Source organism: Pteronotus mesoamericanus, unplaced genomic scaffold (assembly GCF_021234165.1).
Source record: "Pteronotus mesoamericanus isolate MK-2021 breed Mesoamerican mustached bat unplaced genomic scaffold, CSHL_Meso_final scaffold_137, whole genome shotgun sequence".
NCBI classification, from domain to species: Eukaryota; Metazoa; Chordata; class Mammalia; order Chiroptera; family Mormoopidae; genus Pteronotus; species Pteronotus mesoamericanus.
In genome coordinates, this window is record NW_026555306.1 from 5,328,146 (window position 1) to 5,355,307 (window position 27,162).

The window sequence follows — 27,162 nt, forward strand, 5'->3', positions numbered from 1 at the left end:
GTGTGTGCGTGTGTGTGTGTGTGTGTGTGTGGACTCTAAATTAAAACAGGCTGAGACATGACAACCAAATCCAACGTGTGAACCTTGATTAGCTCCTGGTTTGACTTAAAACAAAATATTCCTGGGTCAACTGGGAAAATCTGAATAGGAGTTGGTTAAACTTCCTTAGGGATGAAAACAATTTTCTGGTTATGTAGGAGAATATCCTTACTCTTGGAAGATACATGCTGAAACATTTAGAGTGAAGTGCTGCAGCAATTTCCTTTCAAATCGTACAGGAAAGTATACATTATTAAGGCAGGGTTGACTTAATTTTCTTTAAACGTTTTACTTTGAAGTAATTTTAGAATTACAGAAAAGCACCAAAAAAAAATAGTGCAGAGTTCCCAAATACATACCTAAATATAGCAAATATGTCAAAATGTTTTTTAAAAGTATGTGCTCTTCTGGTCCTTGAAACATAAAATTAGTCATTTGAATTTTATAATAATTTCTGTAACTATTATTATTAGTGTGTAAGTACTATTAAACAGGAAAATGAACCTATCCACAAAATTTCAAATACAATATTTAACTCCTGCCTTGGCCAGGTAGGGCAACTGGTTAGAGCCTCAGCCCCATACGCCAAGGTTGCAGGTTGGATCCCTGGTCAGGGCACATACAAGAATCAACCAATGAATGCATAAATAAGTGGAATAAATAGATGTTTCCCTCTCAGATCAATGAAGAAAGAAATCTAAAAACACTCCCTGTTAATTAAAAAATTTAGCCCTGGCTTGTGTGGCTAAGTGGACTGAGCTGGGACCTGCAAACCAAAGAATTGCTGGTTCCATTCTCAGTCTAGGGCACATGCCCGGGTTCCAGGCCAGGTCCCCACTAGGGGGCGCACGAGAGGATACCACACATTGCTGTTTCCCTCTCTCCCTTCCCCTCTCTCTAAAAATAAATACTTTAAATATTTTTTAAAATTTAAAATTCCTCACAGGACTACAGGGCCCTAAAAAGCATGGCTGCCAGCGCTCTGACCTCATAGCCAAAAGTGGGATTCCTGCCATCCATCCTAAACTGGGGCCTTTGCACTTGCTGTTAACCCCGCCCCACTCTGTTCAAATGTCACCTCTTCAGAAAAGCCTTTCATTAACACTCTGTAAAATAGCTCCGCTTTCGCTGCCCATCCCCTTACTCGGCTCTATTTTTCTTTATCATGCAGGCCTCCATAAGAAATTTTATTTACTCTTTTAAATACCTTTATTGTTCTCCCATACAATGTAAGCTCCAAGAAGAAAAAGACTTCGCTTTAGTCAGTGCTATATTCCCAAACAGTGCCTAGCATACATCAGGCACTCAGGGAACAGTTATTCATTTAACATGTGAGACAAGTTACCACACTATTCACATAGGGACTCTTTGCCAGAAGGCGGAGGGGTACATCAAACTACTTAATACACGCATGCGCGAAAAATCCGGGAAGTGTGTTAGGGGAAAGGGGCGGTGCATCGAGTAGAGTCTCGCGAACAGAAGCGGTTGGAGTCCAGATCGCGAGGTGAAGTGGGCAATGCTTGCTGTCGATCGCGCTTGCGCACTACGGAATCTAGTCTGCCGCGGCAAAGAAGTTTAAGGTGCTCGAAGGCGGGGCAGTGGCCTCGCGCTTGCGCACTGTTCGCGTCGGCGCTCGGTCCCTGTGTGTTGGTAGGTCTCGACTCGCGGGGCGCGTGCGCAGTACGGCGGCGGAGGGATTTGAGACCGGTTCCACCTCTTGCTCCTGTCGCGAGCCGTGGCCGCGCGGGCTCCTCAGCAGCGGCCTGGTGCGCGCGCTGGGCGGGCGACGGAGGTAGACGGACGTAGACGCCGCTGGAGTCGAAGCCAGAGCAATAGTCCCTACTGCTGAGGAGTCGCCGCAGCCGCCGCGAGTCCCCGGACCGTCTCCAGGTCGAGGAGGGCGCCGCGCGGCGGGTGAGTGTGACTGAGCGGCCTTACCGGGTGCAGGGCTGCTCCCGATAAGCCCCTGCGATGGGCCCTGGTCTCTTCCCCGCGCCCGAACCCCTTCCCGCGCCACCGCCACAGCCACAGCCACAGCACCTTTCTGCGCCCCTTACCCAGAGTCCTTTGGGTACTTAGGCCCTCTTACTGCTCTCCCGCGGTCCTTTACCCACAGGCCCTTGCGGTGTGTTGCCTTTTTTCTTCCCCGTCTCCGCGGCGTCCTGGACCCTTACCCATAATTCCTTTCGCCTATGGTGGGGCCTAGATCTATTACCCACAAGCCTTTGGCTTGAGAGTTTTCCTAATGATGACCCCCTCCAGTTGCTCGGAGACTTCCTGCGACCTTTGCCTTGTTCTCCAACATGTGGGACCACCAGCTGCCACTGCTCTAGACTTCCCTCGCCAGGTTCCTTGATTTCCCCCATAAGTCCCCAGAGAACCTCTGAGCCCCTCAGCTACTTGCTCAGGATTTTGAGATTTAGCTACTCAGAAACCTTTTTTCAGTTTTCGTTTCTTTTACAGGCCTTGCCCCACCCTCACACAGTCCTCTCCCAAGAACTTGCTTTCTCATTCAGATTTAACTGCTTTTCTCTGTGACACAGGATCACTCCATGCCCTTACAGAACCTGCTTTAATGCTGAGGCCTTGCCCCGTCACCCTCTTTTCTTGGGAGTGAAGGGATTGTAGGGGCTTGATCTCTACCGACCTAACATGAGGCTTGTTCGCTTTTGCTCTCAGACTTGGCAAGATGACTCAGTTCCTGCCGCCCAACCTCCTGGCCCTTTTTGCTCCCCGTGACCCCATCCCATACCTGCCACCCCTGGAGAAACTGCCACATGAAAAACACCACAATCAACCTTACTGTGGCATTGCGCCCTACATCCGAGAGTTTGAGGTGAGTTCACTGAGCAGACGTGAGTGGTTTGGGGTCTGGGGGTTGGGGGCGGTGGTACTGGAGTTGGGAATCCAGTCTCTGGCCATTTTCTAGCTTTGTGACTTAGGTAGGTGATTTATTCTTTCTCCTCTTCAGTTTCCCTGTCTTAATGGGGTTGAAAATATGTCCCTTGTAGGGTTTTTGTGAAAATTCAATAACTAGCTCTGGAGTCAGGTGGTTCTTGGTAGACAACCTCTATTTATCAGTTTTGTGACCTTGGACAAATTGTATACCCTCTTGCATTTTGGGGTTTTTTGGTGTGTGTGTTTTCATTTTTAGCAAAGGGATAACATTTTTCTCAGGCTGTTGATGGGGAATTAACTACAAAACGTATATTGTGAGGATTGGCTGTCAGCAGATAGCGGCGTTTGTTATTGTATTTAGCATTTTTGACGGTAATAGGATGATGTTCAAAAAAGGTTAGTGCCATGCGATAGGACGGTTGAGGCCACGGGCTTGCGATTTTCAGCTCTGCACCTTCAGAATAAACATAAATACACAGCTTAGGCTCCTGAGCCTCATTTTTTTTTCATTTGTAGAATTGGGCTAACAACATCCACTTTTTCAGGTGCATCAGAGCAGGCTTAGAAGTGCTGGCACGCAGCCAGAAGTTGGAGGCGGAAAGTTCGGGCATGGAAGAGGGAAGGGCAGCAGGAGACGGAGAAAGTCGCAGAGCTTAAGTTAGCAGAGAGGGAACACAAAATTGGCTCTTAGTAGGATATGCCACCCTCAGTGAACCAGCACGTGGGGAATGTTATTAGCCAGTTAAACTAATTTAATGACCACAGTCCAGTGGCACCGTTTGATCATGTAGTCATGTGCCAGTTACTATTTAATGAGTGGTTGGTGAGACCTGCCCTGGCCCCCAGAGGGTGTCCTGTTGTCGGCTTCTGAGCACTGCAGTTTCAGGTCCTTTTGCTTCAGGCTTGATCCAAATTGCAATCTATGATAAAGGAAAGAGCAGATTGAGGCTTTTGATAAACACAAAAGAATTATTGTTTTTTAAATGCTCACCCTAGGATATGTGTATTGATCTTTTTAGAGAGAAAGGAAAGGGCGGGAGAAATATCAACTGGTTACTACTTGTACGCACCCCGACTAGGAATTGAACCCGCAACCTTTTGGGTATACAGCATGACACTCCAACAGCTGAGCCACCCGGCCAGGGCCAAAAGAATGATTTTAGTTTTTCTAGCATTTTTAAAGAAAGACTGAGAAACAGAAGATAAAAATTTCTATTAAGTTCTACAGGTATAAAAACATCCCTGTCAGATTGCTCTAAAGTTCCTGAAGGCTAGTTACTGCTGATTTCTGTACTTCTCTTATCACACACCAGTGACAGCTGGCTGGTAACATTGGTCCATGAACCAGGGTTTGGTCCATGCCACTCCCCCACATCCACTGGTCCGGGAACGGTCCTTGTTTGCGTGGTGGTAGTGGGATTGCAATGCTGAGATGCTTAGTGTCTCATTTTCTGGGTGGGCGTTCCTTGCCATTTCCCGCAGTTCCTCCCACCCTGTCACCTCTCTTCTTGTTTCCCAGGACCCTCGAGATGCCCCTCCCCCAACACGAGCAGAAACTCGGGAGGAACGCATGGAGAGGAAGGTATGTACTTTTTCTCTCCTGGCCCTGTGTCTTTTTTGTCCCTTTCCCTGGGATGTTCCTTGATATCAGGGCACTTCTATTTTCATTTAATTGTTTACCTTTCTCCTGACAGAGACGGGAAAAGATTGAGCGGCGACAGCAGGAAGTGGAGACAGAGCTAAAAATGTGTAAGTCTCTGCTCCTCCCACATCTTTTCTCCCCTTGTGTTTCTCTCCCCTACGTCAATGCCAGGACACTATTTTGGGAAAGTAGGGTTGTTAGTTCACTTTTTAGCCCCCACTGTTTGCCAAGCACTATGTTTATTTGAACACTTAAGCGAGCACCAGGAAGGGAGAGCCCTGGTACCTGGGGCTGCATACTCTAGGGGAGTGTCCTTGGAGTGGCTGCTCCCGCCCAGCTGGGTCTCACAGTCTCAGGCAGCGAGGTCCTGGCTGGAGAGGTAGTCGTGGCTCCACCTGAGCTCCCTGACCCTTGGGCTGGGGATGTTCCGTCCTTTCCAGGTACTAGAATTGGGAGCACCATAGTAGTCACTAACCAGATTTTACAACCTTAAATGGCCCTCTTAGACCAAGTTTGTCCTATGTGCCCCCCGCCCCGCCGCCCCAATCACTTCTTCCACTCCTATTGCCTGGAGGGTTCTGAGGGTGCTTATGCAGATGTCTGACATCTGAATACAGGGGCATGTAGCTGAGAGCTCTCTGAGCCCCGACTCTCACCACGGCTGCCTTCCTGTCCTTTCTCTGAGGCCGCAGTGGCATCACAGACCCATTGTCCAAACCACAGGCAGGATTCTCCCTCCCCACCAACCTGGTGGTTTTTCGATGTTTTCTTCCTTGAGACCTGGGCATCCAGCTTTGCAAGACGCCTGTTGTTGCTGTCCCGTTTGGTTTTGGCATCTTCCCCTTCCCCACTCTCTAAGTGTCACAACTCTGACTCTTTTCTCTGCATCCCCTACCACCCAGGTTTCCTCTTGCTTGGACACACAGTGATGGTCTGTTTTACCTCCATCTCTGTGCCTGCCACGTTCTGTGGGTCTTACCATCTTTTTTTTTTTCTTTTAATATTTTATTTATTTATTTATTTATTTTTAGAGAGAGGGAGAGAAACATCAGTATGTGGTTGTCTTCGTGCACCCCCTTCTGGGGGCCTGGCTTGCAATCCAGGCATGTGCCTTATACTGGGAATCAAACCAGCAATCCTTTGGTTCGCAGGCTGCAACTCAGTTTACTGAGCCACACCAGCAGGGCCTGTGGGTCTTTTTAAAGTACAAGTCTGAGTGTGCTCTTCTCTGCTAACAGCATCCTTTTCTCAACACAAAGACCAGAGTCTCCTGGTCACTCTTCTACATTCGTTATGCACCGTGCTCCTCACCGTGCTCGCGCCTTCCCCCCACCGCCCTGGCCTCTTCCCATACCTCATCTTTGCCAGATGGCCTTTTGTTATTGGGCTTTTGCCCAGGCTATTTCCCCAGGGTCAGCGAAGCCTTGCTTGATGCGTAAGAGCCCGTATTTCAGTTCAGCCGTCACTCCTCAAGGAAGCCTTTTTGACTTCCTTGCTCAGGTCAAGTCCCCTTACACACTGAAAGCTCCAAGTTCTGGTGCAGGTTGGTCACTTCGGTCTGCAGAGGGATGCAGTGATAAATACCCATCTCAACACTGCCGCTTCAGAAGTGCTCCAGGGAGGCAGGGTTTGGATGGAATTTGCTCACCATTGTGTCCCAGCTCCTGTAGGACATGGTGAGCAGAACTGTTGGTAGCAGTTAACTTGGGAGTCTTTCAGGTCTGCTGCTAGGGCATAGGCCTGGTTGTCTGACCCACATGAGATTTAATCCTATCTCTGCCACTTAACAGCCATATGACCTTGGATAAGTCACTTCTTGCCTTGGAAGTTGTTTTCCACGCTTTGAACATGGGATTCTGGCATGTTGAAGGGACACTATGAGAGTGCAATTAGCCAAATTCAGAATGTAGGAAATTGTATAGGACAAACTTGTAATCCAGGTTCTTTCTGTTTTTTGTTGTTTTTTTGTTTGTTTGTTTTAAGACTTTTATGTTTAGAGGGAGGGGAAAGGAAGAAGAAAGAGGGAGAGGAACATCGATTAGTTGCCTCTTGCATATCCCCAACTGGGGACATGGCCTTCAACCCAGGCATGTGCCCTGACTGGAAATCGAACCAGTGACCTTTCAGTGCAGGTTGGGGCTCACTCCGCTGAGCCACACTAGCCCAGGGTTTCAGTGTCAAGAAAAGGTGGGGGGCATGGAGTGGCCACGTGGGTTAAGGAGTCAAAAGACACATCAGCCAAATGATAAGCTTGGATCTTGTTTGGATCCTAATTTAAATGAGCTAAGTATAAAAATGAGTTTTAAAACAATTGACGATATCTGAACATTGAATCTCAGGTTACGGAATTAATGTCAACTTTTTAAGGGGTAGCAACAGTTCTGTGGTTACGATTTTCTTTAAAGTCTTTGTTAGAAACTAGAGTGGTATAAGGGGAGTTTGGTTTAAAATACTCTGGTGGGTCCTGGCCAGTGTGGCTCAGTGGTTTGAGCCCCAGCCTGTGAACCGAAAGGTGACCGGTTCAGTTCCTGGTCAGGGCACATGCTTGGGTTGTGGGCTGGGTCCCCGTGTGGGGACGTGCAAGAGAGAACCCATCAATCTCTCTCACACATCGATGTTTCTCTCTCTCTTTGTCCCTCCCCTGCCCTCTCTCTAAAAGTAAATAAAACATTTAAAAATACTCTGGTAGGGTGTGGGTAGAGCTGAAGTAAGTGTGGCTGTGTATGTGGTGATAACTGAAGCCGGCTCATGGGGTTCGTTTTGCTGTTCATTACCTCCTCAAGTGTTCGGACTCTTCCATGATAGAAAAGAGAAGAATGGGTCAAGTGCAGTCGGGTTTTTCTGCCCTGAGGATGTCTTTCGCCAACTAGAGAAGCACGCTGTGCACTTGATGCGCGTCATGTTACTGATTTCTTACAACTTCCAAGGGCAGCTGGGGTTATTACTCTTGTTTTTAAAATGAAGAAAATGGAGGCTAGTCAGGGCCAAGTGCGCTTACCCAGATTTGGGGTTCGAGCTACTTCTCTGCCATCTGAAAGTCTAATGAGGTTTCATCTGCACAGTATAGCCCTTTGAGCCCCGGCTCTGGGCTGCTATCTAGATAATCCTTATCTCCAAGGGTTTCCTACAGGGAGGGTTGCCAGCAGAACAGAGTGCGGTGGGTGGTGGGTGCGCACGTGCATGCTGATGGGGGAACTGCCAGCCAGCTTCTTTGCCGCCGCCGTTCAGCTGAGGTGCTCTTTCTTCAGTAGCAGGGGTGCTGTTGGCTCGTCTGCGCTAGCCTTTACTTTTAGAGTCATACTCTGGGTCCCTTGGGTAAGCTAGAATTACAGACTTGTGCAGTGTGCCCGGGGTGGGTCCCCCTCCTGCCTCCAGTGAGGAAGCTTGGCTCTGCTGTTTGGCTTTCACCTGCTGCCCCATGCGGCAATCAGTGGTCACATGGAGGCGTTCCTGCCACACCTGCTGGACCACCCACTGCCCGGTGTTGGCAAGGTGTGCTTCCTGTCACTGCCGTGACACCTTCACTTGGGTCAAATGTTGTCATCTTAGGCCTTTCCTGATTTTCCCATTAAAACTCTTCATATCATCATCTGTTAGATGCTATGTCGTCATCTGTTAGAACTAGATGTTTCTTTTTCTTGTTCACTATCAGCCTCCTTCCATTGGTATTAATGAGCTACAAGAGCACAAGGCGCAAACGAACAGTCTTGTTTGCTGTTGAAGCCCTGAACCTAGGACAGTTTGAGGCACATTCAAGTGCTTAACAGATATCTGTTGGGTGAATGGGTGAGAGCGATCCAGTTCAGACTGAGAGGCCTGGGCACAGAAAATTACAGCCCAGAGGGATGAGATTTGGTGAGGAACTTAAGGGGGCAGCACAGAGATAGAGTGGTATCATCAGTTTCCAGGTAGATAGTCTATTCAACTTGGGCTCAGTCTTCTGCTTTTTAAGAAATCTCCTAAAATCATCTGAAATTTAGTTTGTGTTTGCAGCTAAACCCTCTCACAGGAAACAGATTTTTTACTTTATTTCTCTGGTTTCTTGCAAAACCCCCAGACTACCTTCTGAGGAGCTAGTGCCGGGGTGCGGGGGAGGGAGGGTCAGCAAGAGGGCCTGCTAAAGTTAGAACACTTGGGTTGTAAGATCAGCCCGCTACTCATGGATTCCCCCTCTTTTGTGCCTTAGGGCTCTTTTTGTTTCGATTTGCAAAATGATAATAAATAATTCTCAGTGTCTAGCACAGTGTCCCATAATCTGTGTTCAATATTAATGTTACTTCTTTTCATATTTTTCCAGAATATGGCAGGTCCCCTGTATTCTTCTCTGTGCAGGAGTCAGGGGCCAATGTGTGTGCTGGGGCTGCCATACTGGGTGAAAAGGACTTCTTCCCAGGCTTGACCCATCAGAAGCACCTATGCAGTTAGTTTTGTAACAGATTCTGGCTCTTGTCTGTGGAGATAGTTATTCCCCAGTGGCTTTGCGGTAGTAACACTAAGAGGAAAAATCTGAACGGCTTTTTGTGAGCTCCAGAAGCCGGTAGCCAAAGCCTTGCGTTCTTCCTTGAGGTCACAGGGCTTTGGGAGGAAAGCAGGGCTTGAACTCTGCTAAGCTCCCACTCCCGATTGGTTTCCGTGTGGGCTGCAGTTTTGGTCTGTGCCAGTGGGTGGCAGTGTGGCCCTACCAGTGAGGGAGGAAGCCCAGCCCCTCCCTGATCAGGCTGCCTCTTCAGAGATGTCCAATCAAGTTTAGTTACTTGCAGCTGGGAGGGACAGGGCCTTCGGATAGGTAGGTCTGAAATGGGCAGCCAGCACCCATTTTGTCAGCTTGAAGTCAGCCTTGTCCCTTATTTGTATCAGCCTATATCAGCAACTTGGGTAAAGGCTGCTGTGCTTCAGGAAAACCAGGGCTCAGAGGGACATGCCAAAGTCACCCACAGTTTTCTTCCTTGTAATGGGCCTCACTGCCCATCCGCTTGCATCTGTCTTGCTACATGAGACTGTTAATACCTTCTACTTACAAATTCTCTTCTTCCTGCACAGGGGATCCTCACAATGATCCCAATGCTCAGGGTGATGCATTCAAGACTCTCTTTGTGGCTAGAGTGGTGAGTACCCAGTCCTGAAGCCCCAGTGGAGTCTGGAACCTGGGCTGCTGAGAACTTGGGTGTGGGGCAAAGGACCGTAGGCTGGGTCCCAGGAATGTTCTGAGGGGTCAGCTTTGAGACAACTCACTTCTACTCAACCTGGTGTCTCTCTCTTTGTAGAACTATGATACAACAGAATCCAAGCTCCGGAGAGAATTTGAGGTGTACGGACCCATCAAAAGAGTAAGTGGCCTGGGGCAGGAGCATTGGAACTGGGGAACACGGAGAGAGGGAGAGGGTGGCTCCCAGCCCCTAGGACACAGTGCTCGGCTCGCATGGCGGACTTGGGGGAGCAGAAGAAAATTTAAGAAGTGATGGCTGCTTATTGCTTCAGAGTGAGGGTGGGCAAGCTACAAACTTTCCGTTAGTGAACAATGCCTCACTGGTATCGAGCCAGGCCCATTTGTTTACTGTGGTGGCTGCTGTTGCTGTCAGGCAGAGTTCTCAGAGCTGGAAATATCTGCCCTCTGGCCCTTTGTAGAAAATATCTGCTGAGTCCTGTTTTAGACCCAAACTTTATATTTAACTGACATTCATTCCTTTAACTTAAAAGTCACTTAAATACCATGGGCCAATAATGAGGGCTTGAGGATATTGTGCACGTAAACTGCTAAGCCCAGCACCAGTAGAATCAGTTGCCCTGGGTTCTTGAAGGACAGAGACAAGGTCTGAGGCATCTGTCTTGGACGTCATCCAGCCCAGGGCCTGGCACATGGGCTGTGTGAATGACGGGGTGAGCTTTCCCTGTGCCCGAACTAATCTCTGCCCCGCCGCCCACCCTCCAGATACATATGGTCTACAGTAAGCGGTCAGGAAAGCCCCGAGGCTATGCCTTCATCGAGTATGAACATGAGCGAGATATGCATTGTGAGTACCTCCCGACTGAGCCTGCCCTCTGACCCTCTCTTTGCTGCCCCAGCCCCTTCCCGTTGTCTGTCCCCACCTCCCATCCTGCCAAACCTGACATTAGCAATGTCTCTTCTCCTCCCTCTGTTTCTGATATATCTTTTTTTTTTTATATACGTGTTTTTTAAAAAACAAAAACCAAAATTCCCCACAACGTGTGTGTGTGTGTGTGAACCCGGGGAGGTAAGTGTCACACGTTGAACCTCAGGGGCAAGGAGGGAACAGGGTGGGGGCTGGGGTCAGCCGGAGGTGGGGGGAGGGGTCGGAGTTTGGGGAGCCTCTCCCCATTTCCCCCACCGGAGTTGGGGGCAGCCAGGCTGGAATGAGTACTGGCTTTTGAACCAGTCTCCTCTTCCCTCCAGCAGAGCTGGGGCTGGGCCACCCGACCCTTCGCCTCCCCACCCCTGGCCCCCACCCTGTTTCTCAGCAGGCAGTGGGCTGGTAGGCGTGTTCAGCGCCTGTCCCCACAACTCCAAAGCCCCCTTTAAGGCTGCGGCGGCGTCCACATGGGCAGGGATGGGTGGGTGGGGGCGGGCATGGCTGCGGCGTGTCCAGGGGCCGCCATATTAATTGACTGTTCTTATTGTCACTGCAGCCACCACGCAGCTGGCTTGCAGCTGATGCTTACGCTCCCCTTACAACACCTCAGTGTATGGTTGGTATAAGGGTTTGTATCATGGGTAAGATCACTCAGCACCGCACACCAGCCCAGCTTAGCCAGGCAGCTCAGGAGCAGCGAGGTGTCCCTTTTCCCATCCCCAGACACCCCTTCAGTCTCCCCGCACCCAGAACCTTTTCCTTGTTTGGGTGCCCTTGTCCCTCCTGACCCACATGTTCTCCGATAATCTTGCTGATCCCAGAAAGGGAAGGGTGAACCCTGATGGGAAAGGCAGCTGGTCTCTCCAGTTGGGCTCGATCCAACCGCCGACTGACCTGGCTCCATGACATTAGTGGCAAGGTGGTGGGAATACCGAAGAGGGGGCACGTGAGGGCTAGGGCTCCTTGCGGAACCCTTCAGCCCTTGGCTCCCTGCCCCCAAGCCTTCTGCAGGGCTGTCACTGTGGTGGCCCTGGAAAATCTTTTTGGCTGCTAGATTTGGGGTGCTCTCCCCCATTTCTGTCTTCCTATGGTTGAAGCCTCTCAAGGGGCTGTGGTGCCCGGCCGCTCTCCAGAGTGCATGGAAATAGGGATTGGGGTGTGGGGGGGATCGAGCGACAGGCTGCGAACAGCTGAAGGTGGTGTAGATTTTACTTCAGACCCTTCCACTCTCTAGAGACCTAAGAGAGGGAGAGAGAGAGAAGCCTAGAAGTACACACGTTACATGTTTTCCTTGCTGTTACTCTGGGGTTGGGCCTCTCGTGGGGTTTGGGATAATGAACCAGAGCAGGGTTCCTATGCTTGACTTCCCGTTCCATACAATGCCTTCCCTGACTACCCTCCTCTGGGTTCGGGGGCCAGGCGGCCCCTCCTCAGGTCACGGGCAGCACTCCATCTCCTGGACCCCCAAGGCTGTTCCGTGTGTGCCAGCCTTTGGGCTGAGGCAGGTGGTGGGAGGGAGTGCAGAGTTCGAGGCGGAAGAGTCACTCCATGTGCTGAGGGGGCGCGGGGTGTGTGCCTCGTCTGTCACGGACTTTTCAGGGAGAAGGTGAGGGCGGACAGGTTGGCTAAGGCCTCCCTAGCCTTTTCTGTAAATTTAAGCAACATGGGCCCAGGGCTTTTGAGCTCCCAGACTTGGTGTTAATCCTTGTCTCCCCCTCTTTCAAGGCCTCCCTGAGGTTTCTTTGGGGTCCACCACTTCCGTCTGCCTGTCTCCAGGTGGTGCAGGAGATGTGGTTCTCCCTCTCGGTGGTTCCCTAGAGCCCCCCCGTTTCCCTGCCCTGTAGCTTTAGCTCACCCCATGGTGGTGGGTGGGGGGTTGGTGCGCGTGCTCAGGTAAGCTTGGGGGCTCCAGGTAAGCGGTCCCGTGTCCCCCCCCGGGAAGCCCGCCTCCTCGCCAGGCCCCCAGGAGTTGCCGAGCCCCCCCCATCCCGCTCGGTTTGGACACCCGCAAGGCCGGCATCGGTAAATGGCACCTTTTTCTCTTCCTCTGGTTGTTATTTGGGGGGGAGCGGGCTGGGGCGGGCCAGGGTATTGTGGTTGGTTGAGGACAACCCCCTAGGCCAGGGCTGAGGGTGGGAAACGGACTTTTTTGGCCTTTCCTACAGTGCCCATGTAAGACAGGCCAGGGGACTGGGCCTGCCCTTTGCTGTGCCCTGTCCAAGAGCAGGATCATGCCTCCCTGCATCTCCCCCTCTACTCCCCATTCTTCCCGAGAGGCTCAGGCTGGCGTCAGCCGCCCAGCTTGTGTTGAGCTGTGGATGTGGAGGGGGAGATGGGGTGGAGCCTGGGGCTGGGTGGCAGTCAGTCGTCTCAGGTAAGGCAGGAATTTTCAGTAGCACCGCACGTCTCCCATGCTTCCCTCCACTTTCCTCTCCCTGCCTATTGTTCAGGGCCCTTCCGGGCCCCATGGGAGCATCATAACCTGCCCTTCTGCTCCCTGCCATCTCCTAAAGATTTCTCCCATCCCTTCTGGTTCATTCTCTGTTCTGATGTCTGTTCCCTCCTTACTCACCCCCACACACACACAAAAATAAAACAAAAACAAAAAACCGGTGTGAACTGGGGTGTGGAGCCGCCCAGCTGGGCCTCCGCCCCCGGCGTGATGCGCTAGGGTGCATGCCTGGGGTTGTGGAGGAGCCTCCACCACAGCAGAGTCCAGCCTTAAGTTAACCTCGGTTTCTTTGCAGCGACTGGCCGCCTTGGTGGGAGGGGGCTGCTCTGTCATTTGGGAGTAGGAAGGACCTGGGAGCCGCGGGGGATGGCGGTTGGGTGTGGTCTTGCCCCCCCAATGGTGATTGGGGGGTGATACGGGAGCAGGCGCTGAGATGGAGCAGGCCCCTCCCTGGTTTGGGAGAGGGTTGGTCTGGCTGTCAGTTGCCTGGTTGTGTGGTGAGCGTGTGTGTGCAAGTGCGAGAGTCTTGATGGGACAGATGGGGATGGGGGTGCTGCGGAGCTGGATCCCATCCTGACTAGAGGACCCTCTGGGGATTCCTTCCCCTCCCCCCTCCCCACGTCTGTTGCAGCCGCATACAAGCACGCAGACGGCAAGAAGATTGACGGCAGGAGAGTCCTTGTGGATGTGGAGAGGGGCCGAACCGTGAAGGGCTGGAGGCCCCGGCGGCTGGGTAAGTGCGTCCTGCCCATGCCGGGCTCTGGGCGTGTGCTCGGTGGCTTCATTCTCCCCTCGTTCTTCTGCACCCACTTCTGCTTTCTGTCTTCTCTTCCTCTCCTTGCTGCCCTGCGGCTGCTCACGTGTTCCCCCCTCTCTCTAGCTCACTCTCTTTTCATCATTGTTCTGTGGCTGCTGTCTATCTTATTCTGGATTACTGAGTGGGAACAAGAGCACTGGCCTGCAGAGGCCAGTCTGGGACCAATTGCCAGCTTGCCGTTTACCAGCTGGTGGCGTTTCTCTCTTCCTTTCTCAATCTTCTCGTCCTGGAAAGTGGGAATAATCTCAGAGGTCACTGAGCTCAGCATCAAATGCCCAGGTTGGCAAGTGCCACGTGGTGGGCCTTGTAAATGTCCGTCTTATCCACATTCTCTTTGTTTTTGTTTATTCTTTCACTCATTGATTCTACAAACAGATACTTGATCACCAGCTGTGTAAAAGGCTTTTCTATAGTCAAGAGCAAGACATCCATAGTTTCTGCCCTCAGAGCCTCCCGCATTCAGTCCCTCTCACTGTCTGTAGTTGTCATTCATTCTATCAGTCAAGGTCAGTGTGTTTGCAAGTTTCAGAAGTATATTTGAGCTTCCTAAAGGATAAAAGGGCCTTGTCCGTATAGGAGTGTCTTTTGGGGCCCAGGAACATGTGATGCCAATGGCCCCCCGGGAAGATCTGATAGCCAGAACTGAAAGCTGTCAAGAGCTGCCTCTGGCATCTGTGAAGTTTGCTTCTGCCTTGTCCGCTGTCCATGCAGACTGGTCTTTTCTGTGTCTCCCCCCACTGGCCCACGGTGTTGGTCCACAGTTCGCTCCTTTACACCAGTCCTGAGTGGATCTCCATGCTTCGGGGTGGGTGGATCTGATTGGCCCAGCATTGGCCTGCACCTGGAGCTGAGGTCTTGCTATCCAAACACGCTTGTTGAGGACTGACTCTTGTGAGGGTGAGTGACAGCTCTCAGAGAAAGTGGCCGCGGACACCCGAAGTGAGTCCAACACCCTTTGCTCTTATTCTTGCCTCCCAGAGTGCTGTTGTCACGCATCACTTGCCGTGCTGGGTAGACCACACACTCACATGCTGAGTCTCTGAACTTGATAGTCAGGTTCTCACTTGCTCTCTGGCTTCACTCGGTGTTGTGAGTTCTTCAGAGTCTGCTGTTTTCTCTTGTGGTGGAATCCTGGAATCCCAGGATCTATTAGTGCGGCTGGCATTCAGACTTTCCGGCGGTGATACCCAGTACACCCTGCCTCACTATATGCATGTGAACATGCATACAACCCAAACAAGGTTTATGGAACAATCATCTTTTCTGTGGGCAGTGCATACTAGCACTTTATACTGTATTCTGTTTCATTGGCTTTTTAAATATACTGGTTGCAACTCATCAAATGATTGATCCACTGCTGGGTTGGGACCTGAAAATGGGGAAAAAGAAAACCCACTAGCCTATTGTCCCCCTTACCTGTGACATACCAAGCGCCCGATCTGTTGCCTGTCTCTATTTAAATATCTCTTAAAGCTGAGCAGCCTCTTTCCTTTGTTCACTCTTGCTACTAAGTCATTCCTCATGCCTCACTGAAGTTTTCTTCTGGGCATTGAGGCACAGGAGAGTGCGTGGAGTCAGCTGAGTGTCACGTCCCAGCTCTACACCTTCCTTACCATGTCACCATGGGCAAGTGGCTGTGTCTGAGTTTGTTTCCCCATCTGAAGAACAGGACTACCCGCTGCCCCTTGGGGTTGTTCAATCAGTTGACTCCTGCACATGCTCCTTATGTCCTAGATGCTGTGCCCCGTGCCGGTTACAGCAATCAAAGCCAGGCATAGTCCTGGCTCTCATGGTGTATTGCAGGCTGCCAGGAGAGGCAGGTGCTAATTAACTTATGCGCACACACACGTAAAGTTCAAAACCGCAGTTGAAGTTCCGAAAAGGAACTGTGTATGGTTTATAAGTACATAGGGGGAAACAGCTGGATCTGGTAAGTCAGAGATGGCTATCTAAAGAAGTGATGTTCGGGCTAACGTGTGATGGGTGAGTAGGAGTCAACAGGAGGAGGAAGAGGAGACTCCAGGGAAAGAGGTGTGTGAACCCCAGAACTGGGGCAGGAAGGAGATGGGGAGTATGAGAATATTGAAAAAATGCCTTGAACACGAAGGGCTGGGGCCCTTGCCTTGGAAGATGGGTAGGGCCCGCTCCTGCGTGCACCAGTAGCCACTCAACCAGGAGTTTGAACTGTCAGCAGCAGGGAGCCATCGCAGGCCTAAGGCAAATCACATTTTCAATTAGACAGACTGCTGTGGCTTCGGGTGTGGATGAAAATGAGGTGAAACAAGGGAGACTTTGCACGGAGGCTGTGTGCAGTACACGTTGGTTAAGAGCTTGGGAGCCTAATGACAGGCAATTCCCAGCCAGCACTTTGCGGAAGTCATCTAATCTCTGTGAAACATGTCTCATTAAGTTTGTGCTGGCAAAATGTCCTCACTATTCTTGGGCCCCATAGACACCAGGAAGGATGGCGTCCTTCCTTTTGGTCTTTGATGCTCCTTGTTTTCCATCCCTCATCCCTGTGCGGGCTGACGCTTTGTTCCTCTGCCCCACCTCCAGGAGGTGGCCTCGGTGGTACCAGAAGAGGTGGGGCTGATGTGAATATCCGGCATTCTGGCCGGGACGATACCTCCCGCTATGATGAGAGGTAAGATTGGGCAGTGGTTTCCTGGGGAGGGGGGTGGTCACTTGGGGGAGCCCAGCCACACACCTCTGCCCACCTCATCCAGGCCGGGCCCCTCCCCGCTTCCCCACAGGGACCGGGACCGGGACCGCGAGCGGGAGCGCAGGGAGAGAAGCCGCGAGCGAGACAAGGAACGAGAACGGCGACGCTCCCGCTCTCGGGACCGGCGGCGGCGCTCACGGAGTCGCGACAAGGATGAGCGGCGGCGATCCAGGGAACGTAGCAAGGACAAGGACCGGGAACGGAAGCGGCGAAGCAGCCGAAGCCGTGAGCGGGCACGACGGGAGCGGGAGCGCAAGGAGGAGCTGCGTGGTGGTGGAGGTGGTGGCGACATGGCAGAGCCCTCTGAGGCTGGTGATGCACCTCCTGATGATGGGCCTCCTGGGGAGCTGGGTCCAGATGGCCCTGATGGTCCAGAGGAGAAGGGTCGGGATCGTGACCGGGAACGACGTCGCAGCCACCGGAGTGAGCGGGATCGGCGCCGGGACCGAGACCGAGACCGGGATCGCGAGCACAAGCGGGGGGAGCGGGGTGGTGAACGAGGCAGGGATGAGGCTCGAGGTGGGGGTGGAGGTGGCCAGGACAACGGGCTGGAGGGTCTGGGCAATGACAGCCGAGACATGTACATGGAGTCTGAGGGAGGCGACGGGTATCTTGCTCCAGAGAACGGGTATTTGATGGAGGCTGCACCAGAGTGAAGAGGCCTCACTTGTTTGGACGTATTCCTACCCATCCCATTGCTGTCATCCTCTACCCCCCAGCCTTCTTGGTCACCACCTAAGTTTGCCAGCCAAGGGTAGGAGTCTCCTTATTTGTTCTAGTTCCTTGGATTTAAAAATAAAATTAATTTCCTGTTAATGGGCACCTTGGTTTCTTCACTGCTCTTAACATCTTCCATAGAAGGTTGTCTTTCGACTTGATAACCCTGCTTCGGTTTGTGTTACAGGGCAGGCAAGCCGCCCTGAGCTTTACGGCCTGAGGCTAGGGATATCTCAGTACACCAGAGTTGTTTAAAATGGGGTGAGGAAGGACTCTGTGAAGATCCTTAATCCCTTTGTGCAAGTCCCCCCTCCTTTTTTTAACCTCTTCCACATGTAACTTTTAACTTAGCTTTTGGGGGTTGAGAGCAGGTGGGCTTTAGGTATTTGATTACTCAGTGGAAGCTGCAAATTTGAAAGTGTGAAGGGGAAGCTGTTTGAATTGGAGAGCAGGAGAAGGGTGAAGAACCATGAGAGCGAGACACACGGATGAGAAGATTGGGTGGAGCGGGAAGTCCACACGGGGCCAGATGGAAAACCACCTACAGTTTATAATGGCAGGTTCACCGTGTTTTAATTGCTATGTCCTAATGACAATAGAGTCATAACAAGCAAGAAACAGAAGAGGTTCCATCAGCAGTTGAGATTTCAGCACATTCCTGGATAAAAGGTTAAGCAAGACAGTGGTGAAAACACTTCAGTCTGATGGCCCCTTGAGAAGGAAGCCAGTCTGGACCCTAGAGGCTCAAGATTTCAACTCCCAAGTATAAGAAGGACAAGAGACAAGGTGGACTTTGAACACAGCAGTGGCCCTTTGTTTCTCCCAGGCACTCAAGATGCCTGGGAGCTGGACATTTGCTGCCTAGAACATAAAAGCCAGGACCTACTTTAATGTTGAAGTTTTTCAGTCTAAATAAAAACTTGCCCTGATAACCCAGAGACAGTGTGTCAGTTGCATCTGACTGACATGCTCAGGGATCCTAGTATGCTTTCTAAATGCCTTGGTCTTCAGAAACAACCACAAATCAGGCATTTGAAAAAGTCCTGCAACAAGAGACCATAAGATCCTGGAAGATCCTGGTCCTGGAAGAAACAACTTAGGGAATGAAAGAGAACTTAATGCCTCTAACTAGTATATTTTTTATAGATATCTCATATGCTGCAACTAGACTTCAGGGATTGGCTATGAAGACTTCTAGCTTGGCACAGACCAGTTATAAAGACTGAATAGAATATATACAACAACTTGTGAAAAGTGTTAGAGGGTAACCAATGTAGGTGAGACTTTGAGGCAGTTGATCCCTAAGAAAAGGAAAGCACACAGGTGAATTTCATGTCTACCTTTTTCTTTGACATTTGCCAATTTAACATGGGGTAATAGACAAAGTGGCAGTTCTGTAGGGCTGAGTTCGGAGGTTGGACCAGACAGCTGGGGCTTGGGAGTAAAGGTTCCATGTGGAACCATTGAGCTCCCAAATCTTTATACAGTCAAGGTATTTGCCAACTAATAAGTTGCTCATTTTCATTGCAAGACCCAAGGTTCTCGTGAGAAAGTAATAATGGAAGCTAAGGAGTTGAGCAGAAATCAGTAGCCATGGATATCTTGGGAGGAGAGTTTAGGGCTCAAGGCCTGCCAAGGCGAATGGCTGTGCTTGAGATCACCAGAGTGCGACAATATTGGAGTAAGGCTACAAGTGAAATACACCAGGTCTCAAAGATTTAGATCTGTCTTCCAGAAGGAAGTAACCCTCTGAGAAGGTTATCATTCGGAGTCTCGAGTTTTAGTACACAATGTTCAGCATCTAGTTGTCATCAGGCATGTTAGATGATAGGAATTACTGAAAACCAAGAGAGAGAACACAATAGAAACATGCAGGCATGATTCTGATGTTGGAGTTATCATAGAAAAACTTCACAAAATCAAAATAAGGAAAAAATGGAGAAAATTTTAACAGTCCTAGAATCTTAAAATCAAATGGAAATTTTACAACTGGAAAATTACAGACATTAATAGCTTAGGTGCATTAGGTAGTTGATTAGATAAGCTGACACATCTTGTTAACACTAGAAGTGCTAGGGGAATAAAAATGAGATGAAAGAGAAATCTAAAGGTCTTTTTAGGAAGTTAACTGAATATACTTCCAAATGAGGGATTTAAAATAGGAAACAACACAGTTCAGCACAGCAGTGGACAAAGTCCCAGCATGGCAGTTTTCTAGAGAGATGCAGGTTGGGGTCAGAGGACTTAAGTTTCTGAGGAGTTTCAGGCTAAAAGGAAGACTCAGTAACATACCTGTTGTGATAGAGAGTTGGAAAAAAATTGAGAATGTAATGAAAGAAACAAGCCACGTGGGGAGGGTGGGGAAGCTCTTCAAGAAAGGAAAAGGAAATGGGATCACAGGACACTACCTGGGCTCTACAGTAAACAGTAAGTACAATACTTAAGACATAATGTAAGCACTTTATTGATTGATCTCAAAACTGGTACCATAAAACTACTGTGGGAAGAAAGGGGAAAGGTGGTAAGAGCAGAAAATCAATATGTTATATAATATATTACAACTAAAATTGATAAATTGAGAAATCACAAGTTACTTAGATACAGAAGCAACTACCAGATTAAACACCTATTAAATTGCCTCTTGCAGTGGGCAGAGTTAGGACTGGCTGGTACTTTTCAGTATTAGCCCTTCTGTATTACTTAATTTTGTTTTTAAAATCAAGTAAGTAGCCCTGGCTGTTGTGGCTAAGTGGGTTGAGCATTGGCCTGAGAATCGAAGGGTTGATTCCCAGGCAGGGCACAGGCCTGCGGTGCAGGCCAGGCCCCCATTTGGGGGCCCTGCGAGAGGCGGCCAGTTGATGCTTCTCTCGCACATTGATGTTTCCCTCTCTTCCTCTCCAAAAATAAAATCTTTTAAAAAGTCAAGTAGATTATTTTTGTTAAAGTAGAAAAAAATAATATGAAGGAGATAGGGAGAGAGAAAACTTCCATACTTCCTCTGACTTTGCAAAAGCCCTTTTCCAGACTGTACCCCCACCCAGCCAGTGGTGGGGCACAGCCAGACCACAGTTCCTAAGTTTCTTTGGCCCCTCTATAGCATCTGATACAGCCACCTATTTTCTTTTTAAAAACCTTTCTCATGGTTTCTCTCACCTGACTTTCCTCCTCTTTTCTGGCCATTCTTTGTTTTCTTCCAGACTTTAAATGTTAGGAGTTTTGGTGACTCAATCTTAGGTCCTCTTCCTTCTATAGTCTTCAGCATTCCTATTCACTCCTATGATTTTCATTACCACCTTTGCTCAAATTCTCAAAAATGTTGGCAGGCCTTGGGTGCTTGACAAGGCTCCTCAAATTCAAAATATCTAATATCCCTCCTCCAGCGTAAACAACCTGAGTAAAGGGCTCCACAAGCACCTTCATATCCCTTCTCCACCTCTAGTCCTCATATACGGTGAGTCACTAAGATACATCGAGACATTTCCAAGTCTGTCCACCTATCCTTTCCACTTCTACCCTGGTCCCAGCCCTCAAGGGAGACTCAGCCTCCAGACTGGTCCCCTGCCTCCACTTCTGCTCCCATCCAATCCAGTCAGCAGACGGCGGTGGCCACAATGGTCTTCCACTACACATTTGACTGTCACATTTTACTCTTTGAAGTTACTGTAAGTTCAAAATCGTCAACATGCATGTGCCAACTCACAAGTCCGTGCATAAACTGTATCCTGCCTACCTTTTCGTCATCATAAACCACTGCACTCCTTACTCTGCTGTCCAGCTACGTGGGCTCTTTCTGCCTGGAAAGTGACCCACATCCCACCTTTTGATCTTACCTTCAAGGACTCTGTTAATTTCCTCTCAGATGATCATCCCCCCTCCCAATTCTGAACGCAGTCGTAGTTGGTTGTCTACCTCCTCTCCACCATGGTATGGGGCAGTGTCCATCACCTTGGGCCCAGATGTTTAACATACGTTTGTGCAGTGAACGGGGACAAAAGGGATAGAGGAGGCAGACAGGTTTGGAGGGCAGGACAGACTGAGATGGAAGGAGGGGCACATGCTTGAATAGGAGGGGTCGCAAACAGGACAAACCAATGGGGGTTGAGGGCAGGGTAGCCAGACGGGAGTGGCAGTAGGTGTGGCTGCCACAGCGCCCGGAGCGAAGCGCAGGCGGGACGGCGCCTCCACAGGGGGCGCCCGTCGCCAGGGGCGTGGCCTCGTGAAGCCCCGCCCCCCTCGCTGGTGACCGGGCTGGCAGGCGGCTCTCAGTGGCGGCGCTGACATGGCTGCGCTGGTGGAGCCGCTGGGGCTAGAGCGCGGTAAGCGCGCCAGGGGGCCCTGCCCACCCGGCCGCGTCCAGCGTCCCGGACCGCCGGACCCGCCCCTCCCCCGGCAAGGCCCGGGCGGTGGGTGGGCGGGCGGACGGACCGGGCGGGGGTGGGCGGGGCGGGGCGTCGTGAGTCTGGCTGTTGTCGGGTGTGGGAGGGTCCGTGGGCGAGCGAGCCTGGGAGGGGCGCCCGCTGCACACCCCTGCCTGGGTGTGTATGGGGATACTGGGGACGCAGGGCGCCCTTGCCACCGGGTGTCCGCGGGTGTCCGACCGGGACTCGACTGTCCTTCCTGGGGTCTGTCTGCGCTCGCCCTTCCTCGGTCTCTGGCCGCATCTCTCGGTGCTCCTCCGCGTTTTGGTGTCTCTGACTCTGTCTACGCGTCCGCCCCCGCCCCGCAGATGTGTCCCGGGCGGTGGAGCTCCTCGAGCGGCTCCAGCGCAGCGGGGAGCTGCCCCCGCAGAAGCTGCAGGCCCTCCAGCGTGTCCTGCAGAGCCGGTTCTGCTCTGCTATCCGGGAGGTGAGCGCTGCGCGGCACGGGGGTACAGACGGCAGCCACCACCTTCCTGGTTGCCCCGAGCCCCGGGACTACGCCTCCCAGCAGTGCCGGGGGCAGCCCGCCTTGAGGTGCCCGTGCGTCAGGTCCGGGATTCTTTGGGAGTTGTAGTTTCCTTTGACTCCAGGTTGCGGGGGCAGGATGGTTCCTTGGGTGGGAGAGTCTGCAGGCCTGAACTCCTGTGTTGAAGGGAGGAGGGGGCTGGCGGCTCCGTGATGCTGCTGTGTCCTCACCAGGTGTACGAGCAGCTCTATGACACGCTGGACATCACTGGCAGCGCCGAGATCCGGGCCCACGCCACAGCGAAGGTAGGCACCCCCCACCCCATTGCCCGTGGCATCCACGGAGCTTCTAATGTCAGTCATTCCTGGTTCCTCCTTCATGATTTTTGTCAAAACTCTGTACCACCCTTACTATTACTTACAATTTATCTTAAGAAATCTCATATTTTTAACTTAAATGTCATATAAAGAAAGGCATCTTTAGCAACTACAAATTGAAACTAGTACTGCATGCCGGACAAGGAGATAATCTTAAACACCTATACAATGAAAACAATGAAATATCAATAAACACCGAAATCTGATTAAACTATAGTCAGGTGCTATTTCTCACTGCTTCCTGGGAGATCTCAGCTTCTTCCATGCCTTGTTTTTCTCTGTTAAAAAATGAGACTGTCAAGTGTTGAGTAGTCAAGATACATTCACACCAAATGAAGACTTTCTGTTTGACGTGTCTGAACCATCTAAAGGGAACCAATAGGGACACGCGGTCATTAGGGAGTGACCTTCTGTTGAACTGTGGCAGGCGCCTCATGCTTGGGAAGAGCTGTCTGGCCTCAATAGCCCTCCCTTATCCCCAGATCCTCCACCCCTGTCTACAGGGCCACCATGGAGGGGACCCTCCCCAATGCTTTCTCTCTCCCAGGCCACAGTTGCCGCGTTCACAGCCAGTGAGGGTCACGCACATCCCAGGGTAGTGGAGCTGCCCAAGACGGACGAGGGCCTGGGCTTCAACATCATGGGGGGCAAGGAGCAGAACTCGCCTATCTACATCTCCCGTGTCATTCCTGGAGGTGTGGCTGACCGCCACGGAGGCCTCAAGCGTGGGGACCAGCTGCTGTCTGTGAATGGTGTGGTGAGTGGAGAGCTGAGGCAGGGCTGGTGGGAAGGGTCACAGTTTCCGGCATTTATTTAACACACGCTGACTAAGCACTGCCTCTGTATCCAGCCACGTGCTGGACACTGCTGTGGACCCTGAGGAAAGCTGGCCTCTGTTCTTACCTTCGAGAACTCCCTCTCTGATGAGGGAGATAGACCTAATCCAGGGAGACAATAATGAGGAAGCAAGAATCATTGTGATGTGGCACCAGACCAGGGTAGAGAACAGAACATTTTGCAGAGGCAGGGACATTTGAGTTGGGTTTTGAAGGATGAGTAGTTCTCCAGGCAAAAAAGGTGGAGAAGGTGTTACTCTCGGAGGGTGTTGGAGGTGGGGGCTGTGACACTCCTGTGAGACAAAGAGAAAGGACTTGGTTCTGATGGAGGGCTGGGCCATGCAAGTCGTTCAAATCACTACTTAGACTAGACGGAGGCACAACTAGATGGGTGGTTGGGGCCAGCTTTGTAGGGCCTGAGTGCCAGCCTAAGAAGCTGGGACTTTGTCTCAACGGTTCTGGGGAGTCATGGCAGGGCTGTGAGTAAAGGAAGGACAGGCTCAGCTTGGGGGTGTAGATAGACTGCTTTGAGGCTCTGGGGTTGTGGGGGGAGGGTGGACTGAGGGGAGAGACTGGAGGCCCAAAGGCCAGAGAATGAGAGTCCACTGGGGAGAGGATGAAGCCTGAGCGGGGGCCAGGGTGGTAGGGACGAAGAAGAGGGAGTCAGGGCAGGAGGGATGGGGCTGGGAAGTAGCAGACTGTGGGGAAGGAGGTGATAAAGATGGCCCTAGAGGTCTGGCTCCGTGACTGAGGGCTTATGGGACTTGTCCCTGACAGGGGGAACCTGGGAAATTTGGAGGGAGGACACTGAGCCAAGAGTTAATGCCTCTCACATGAGGACCTGGGGTTTGGCACTTCAGGGCTGGAGGCAGGTCACTAACGGTCCTGTTTCAGGGGTGGAAGCCCGGTGAGGGCGGTGGGCCGCTGGCCCAGCTGTCTGTGCACTGTCCTGCAGAGTGTTGAGGGTGAGCAGCACGAGAAGGCCGTGGAGCTGCTGAAGGCGGCCCAGGGCTCAGTGAAGCTGGTGGTGCGTTACACACCTCGTGTTCTGGAGGAGATGGAAGCCCGCTTTGAGAAGATGCGCTCTGCCCGCAGGCGCCAGCAGCACCAGAGCTACTCGTGAGCTTTTTGGCACCACTCCCCTGGGGCCTCCACTACCTCCCTTATCCCCAGACTGCCGGACCAGGCCAGCGATTCCTGGAACCTTGATTGCCAGCCCCAGCCATGGCTCCTCTTCTGGGATCCTGACCCTTTACCCCTGACCCAGACTCTCACCCAAGCCATTCTGGGTAAAGCCCCTTGGGAATTCTTAGCTGACTCCCATTCCAAGATCTGGAAACTCTTCAACCCACTTCCCTGAGCCCTGGGTTCTGCAACCCAACCCCTAGCTCTTACCTCTCCATCCCCAGGTCCCATACCCTGAGCCTGGCTCCCTTCTCCTCACCCTCCTTGCAGGTCCTTGGAGTCCAGAGGCTGAAACCACAGATCTGCACCCCCCTGCTCACCCCATCTCCTGTACAGTATTTATTGTCACCTGCTCCTTATTTAAAGATCTTTGAACCTCATTGAGTGTTTGTGTGTCTGTTCTGGGTCTTGAGATGTGGGGGAGGGAGGAAGGGAAACTGAGTTTGAGACCAGGCCTTGAAGAAGCTCTTTTCAGAGTCCAAGAACAGAAAGAGATTTTCCCCAGGTCTGAAGGTGGAAGCTGGCCAGCTTCCTAGGGACAAGTCCAAGCGCGGAGGCTGAGACCCAGTCTGGGTCTGAGTGCGAGTTCAAACCTGAAGATGGCGCCCCCTAATCTTAAGAGACTCCGAAGGTGGAGGCCAAGCCCCTCCTGTAGCTGGTCCTACCCAGGAGTCCTGAAACGCTGCGGGAGCCAGTGGGTGTCCTCTCTGTGGGCGGGGCGGAGCGAACCATTAACCTTGTCCGCCGGGGGAGCCTTGCGTGGGAGACAGGGGTGGGGGTGCCGCGTGCAGTTCCCGAGACGGGCGCAGAGAGTGCAGAATAAGGTGCACTCGCTGACCCGGCATTCACCTCACCTTCAATCCAAGCGCGGCTCCGAGAGTCGCCCCCACCTTAAGACACAGCCCTTACTCCCACCTCGCCGCCCGCTCAGCCCCTCCTGTCCCGTGCGGCGCGAGGGCCGCCGCGCGCCGCCGCCGCCGGGATCCGGGGTCTCGACTCGCGTTCCACGCCGCGCGCCACTCGCTCCAGGTGACATCATCTCCCTGCCGGGCTCCGCCTCCCGCCCCAGCTGCCTCACGCCGCACCCCTATTGGCCGACAAATCTTGAGCCCCGCCTCCCGCTCTCCGCCCGCGCGACCCCTCCCGGCCCGTGCGGAGGCGGGGTTTATCCTCCGGCCGGCGCCGACGCTTTATCCCATTGGTCACTCGGACCCGTCTGTCAGTCTCCTGTTAAAGGGGCCACGTCCGCCCGGGAGCTGTTGGGGGGGAGGGAGGAGGAAATTTTTTGGGGGGGAAGGTGGGATTTTTGGGGGCGCTGGTGGGCACCCCTGGATCTGGCGGCTGCGGCCTCGTGGGGGGGAGGCTTAACGGTGACAGGGGTAGGGGGCTATTTTAGGGGGTAGAGGGCTGTAAGACTGTGAGAGGGAGGGGGGTCCCCAGCGCCCGAGCCGGAGCAAGAGACGCGGAGCCCGCGCGAGCGGCGGAGACAGGGCTCCGGAGATACAGATCCGGGCCCCGGCCGCCGCCAGGGGCCCCGCCCGGTCCCCCCACCCCACCCCACGTCCCTCCTGCAGCCCAGCTCCGCCCGCAGCCGCCGCGGACCAGGTAGGTAAGAGCCCGGCCCGGCCTGCCAGGCAGCGCCCACCCCGGGGACCCCTCGCCGAGCTTCCGTCGCCTCCCCGAGATCCTGGATTCCCTTCTTCATCCCCGGGGACCCCACAGCCCAGATTTCACAGCCGAACCCCAGAGAGTCAGGCGTGTCCCTCCTGGCTCTCGGAGTCCCCAACCGAACCCTAGAATCCCAGGCGTACAGTCGCCTTGCGCCTCCTCCAGGGCCCAGGAGCCTGGATTTCAGTTCCACCCTGGGAACCCCTCTGGATCTAGATCCTCCTCCTCGGCCCAGTCCAGAGAGCTCCAGACACCGCCGGGGCTGTGGCACACTCTCCCGGCGAGGGTCGCCCGTCCCCCGTCGCGTCCGCATAGTCCCCCATTCGCGCACCCATCTCCAGCCCTCCGGCTTGGGCAGCCGGCTTCGTCCCTCAGTCCAGGCCGGCTCGGCGGCCGCCCTGGACACAGGCCCGCTCTGGAGCTGTCCATGGTCAGCGCGCTCGGCAGCCTCGCCTCCCCCACCTCCTGCTGCCGCCGCCAGAGAGGGGGCGCCGGCGGCGCGGGGATCCCCCCCGCCGCGCCTTTGACCCGGGGATACCCGGGCCCTCCCCGACACGGGCGCCGGGACATCAGGGTTCGGCTGGCCGAGCTCTCGACCCAGTCCTCAGCACCTCAGGTTTCCGGGACCCCAGCACCTTCCTAAGGAGTCAGAGCTTCTGAATGTTCCTGCTCTGTCCACCTTAGGGACATGAGCATCCGGGGATCCAGGTTCCCAGCCTTTGCCCCCTTTAGACACCCAGCTCAACAGTCCCTCTGCTCCTCAGGCAAATATACCCAGCTTCCTAGAACCCCAGCCTCTGCCCTTTAGGGATTCAGGCGCCATGACTCTCTCGTTT

At 52.6% G+C, this 27,162-nt stretch overlaps 3 protein-coding genes across 5 annotated transcripts; 2 read left to right on the top strand and 1 right to left on the bottom strand.

Annotated features, from left to right (window-relative positions):
- The first annotated feature begins 1,683 nt into the window (after nt 1-1,683).
- SNRNP70 (small nuclear ribonucleoprotein U1 subunit 70) lies at nt 1,684-17,475 on the top strand. 2 transcript variants are annotated; one of them, XM_054588699.1, is made up of 10 exons: nt 1,684-1,953; nt 2,719-2,875; nt 4,457-4,519; nt 4,632-4,686; nt 9,620-9,684; nt 9,844-9,906; nt 10,509-10,590; nt 13,752-13,853; nt 16,494-16,581; nt 16,691-17,475. In XM_054588699.1, the coding sequence occupies exons 2-10, from the start codon at nt 2,729-2,731 to the stop codon at nt 17,313-17,315; spliced, it is 1,290 nt and encodes a 429-aa protein (XP_054444674.1). In that variant the 5' UTR covers nt 1,684-1,953; nt 2,719-2,728; the 3' UTR covers nt 17,316-17,475. The 2 variants fall into 2 exon arrangements, with proteins under 2 accessions (XP_054444674.1, XP_054444673.1); XM_054588698.1 differs by having other exon boundaries at nt 1,685-1,953; nt 16,664-17,475.
- A 4,150-nt stretch (nt 17,476-21,625) lies between these two features.
- Nucleotides 21,626-25,038, top strand: LIN7B (lin-7 homolog B, crumbs cell polarity complex component). Of its 2 annotated transcripts, none has more exons than XM_054588702.1 (6): nt 21,626-21,692; nt 22,103-22,221; nt 22,452-22,565; nt 23,185-23,394; nt 24,429-24,592; nt 24,929-25,038. In XM_054588702.1, exons 1-6 carry the CDS (start codon nt 21,656-21,658, stop codon nt 24,948-24,950), a joined length of 666 nt encoding a protein of 221 aa, XP_054444677.1. In that variant the 5' UTR covers nt 21,626-21,655; the 3' UTR covers nt 24,951-25,038. The 2 variants fall into 2 exon arrangements, with proteins under 2 accessions (XP_054444677.1, XP_054444676.1); XM_054588701.1 differs by having other exon boundaries at nt 22,494-22,565.
- A 152-nt stretch (nt 25,039-25,190) lies between these two features.
- Nucleotides 25,191-26,649, bottom strand: CUNH19orf73 (chromosome unknown C19orf73 homolog). The gene is given in 5 exon segments (XM_054588410.1): nt 25,191-25,313; nt 25,316-25,413; nt 25,416-25,470; nt 25,472-25,548; nt 26,598-26,649. Coding segments are annotated over 5 exon segments (405 nt in total).
- Between the last annotated feature and the right edge of the window lie 513 nt (nt 26,650-27,162).

Bases quoted from the DNA above. Each gene is read 5' to 3' on its own strand.
- SNRNP70 (XM_054588698.1), top strand. From the start codon at position 2,729: ATGACTCAGTTCCTGCCGCCCAACCTCCTGGCCCTTTTTGCTCCCCGT. The intron at 2,876-4,456 runs GTGAGTTCACTG...CTTGTTTCCCAG, and splicing joins CCTACATCCGAGAGTTTGAG to GACCCTCGAGATGCCCCTCC. The intron at 16,582-16,663 runs GTAAGATTGGGC...CACCTCATCCAG, and splicing joins ACCTCCCGCTATGATGAGAG to GCCGGGCCCCTCCCCGCTTC.
- LIN7B (XM_054588702.1), top strand. From the start codon at position 21,656: ATGGCTGCGCTGGTGGAGCCGCTGGGGCTAGAGCGCG. The intron at 22,566-23,184 runs GTAGGCACCCCC...TCTCTCTCCCAG, and splicing joins GGGCCCACGCCACAGCGAAG to GCCACAGTTGCCGCGTTCAC. The intron at 24,593-24,928 runs GTGAGCTTTTTG...CCCTCCTTGCAG, and splicing joins CAGCAGCACCAGAGCTACTC to GTCCTTGGAGTCCAGAGGCT.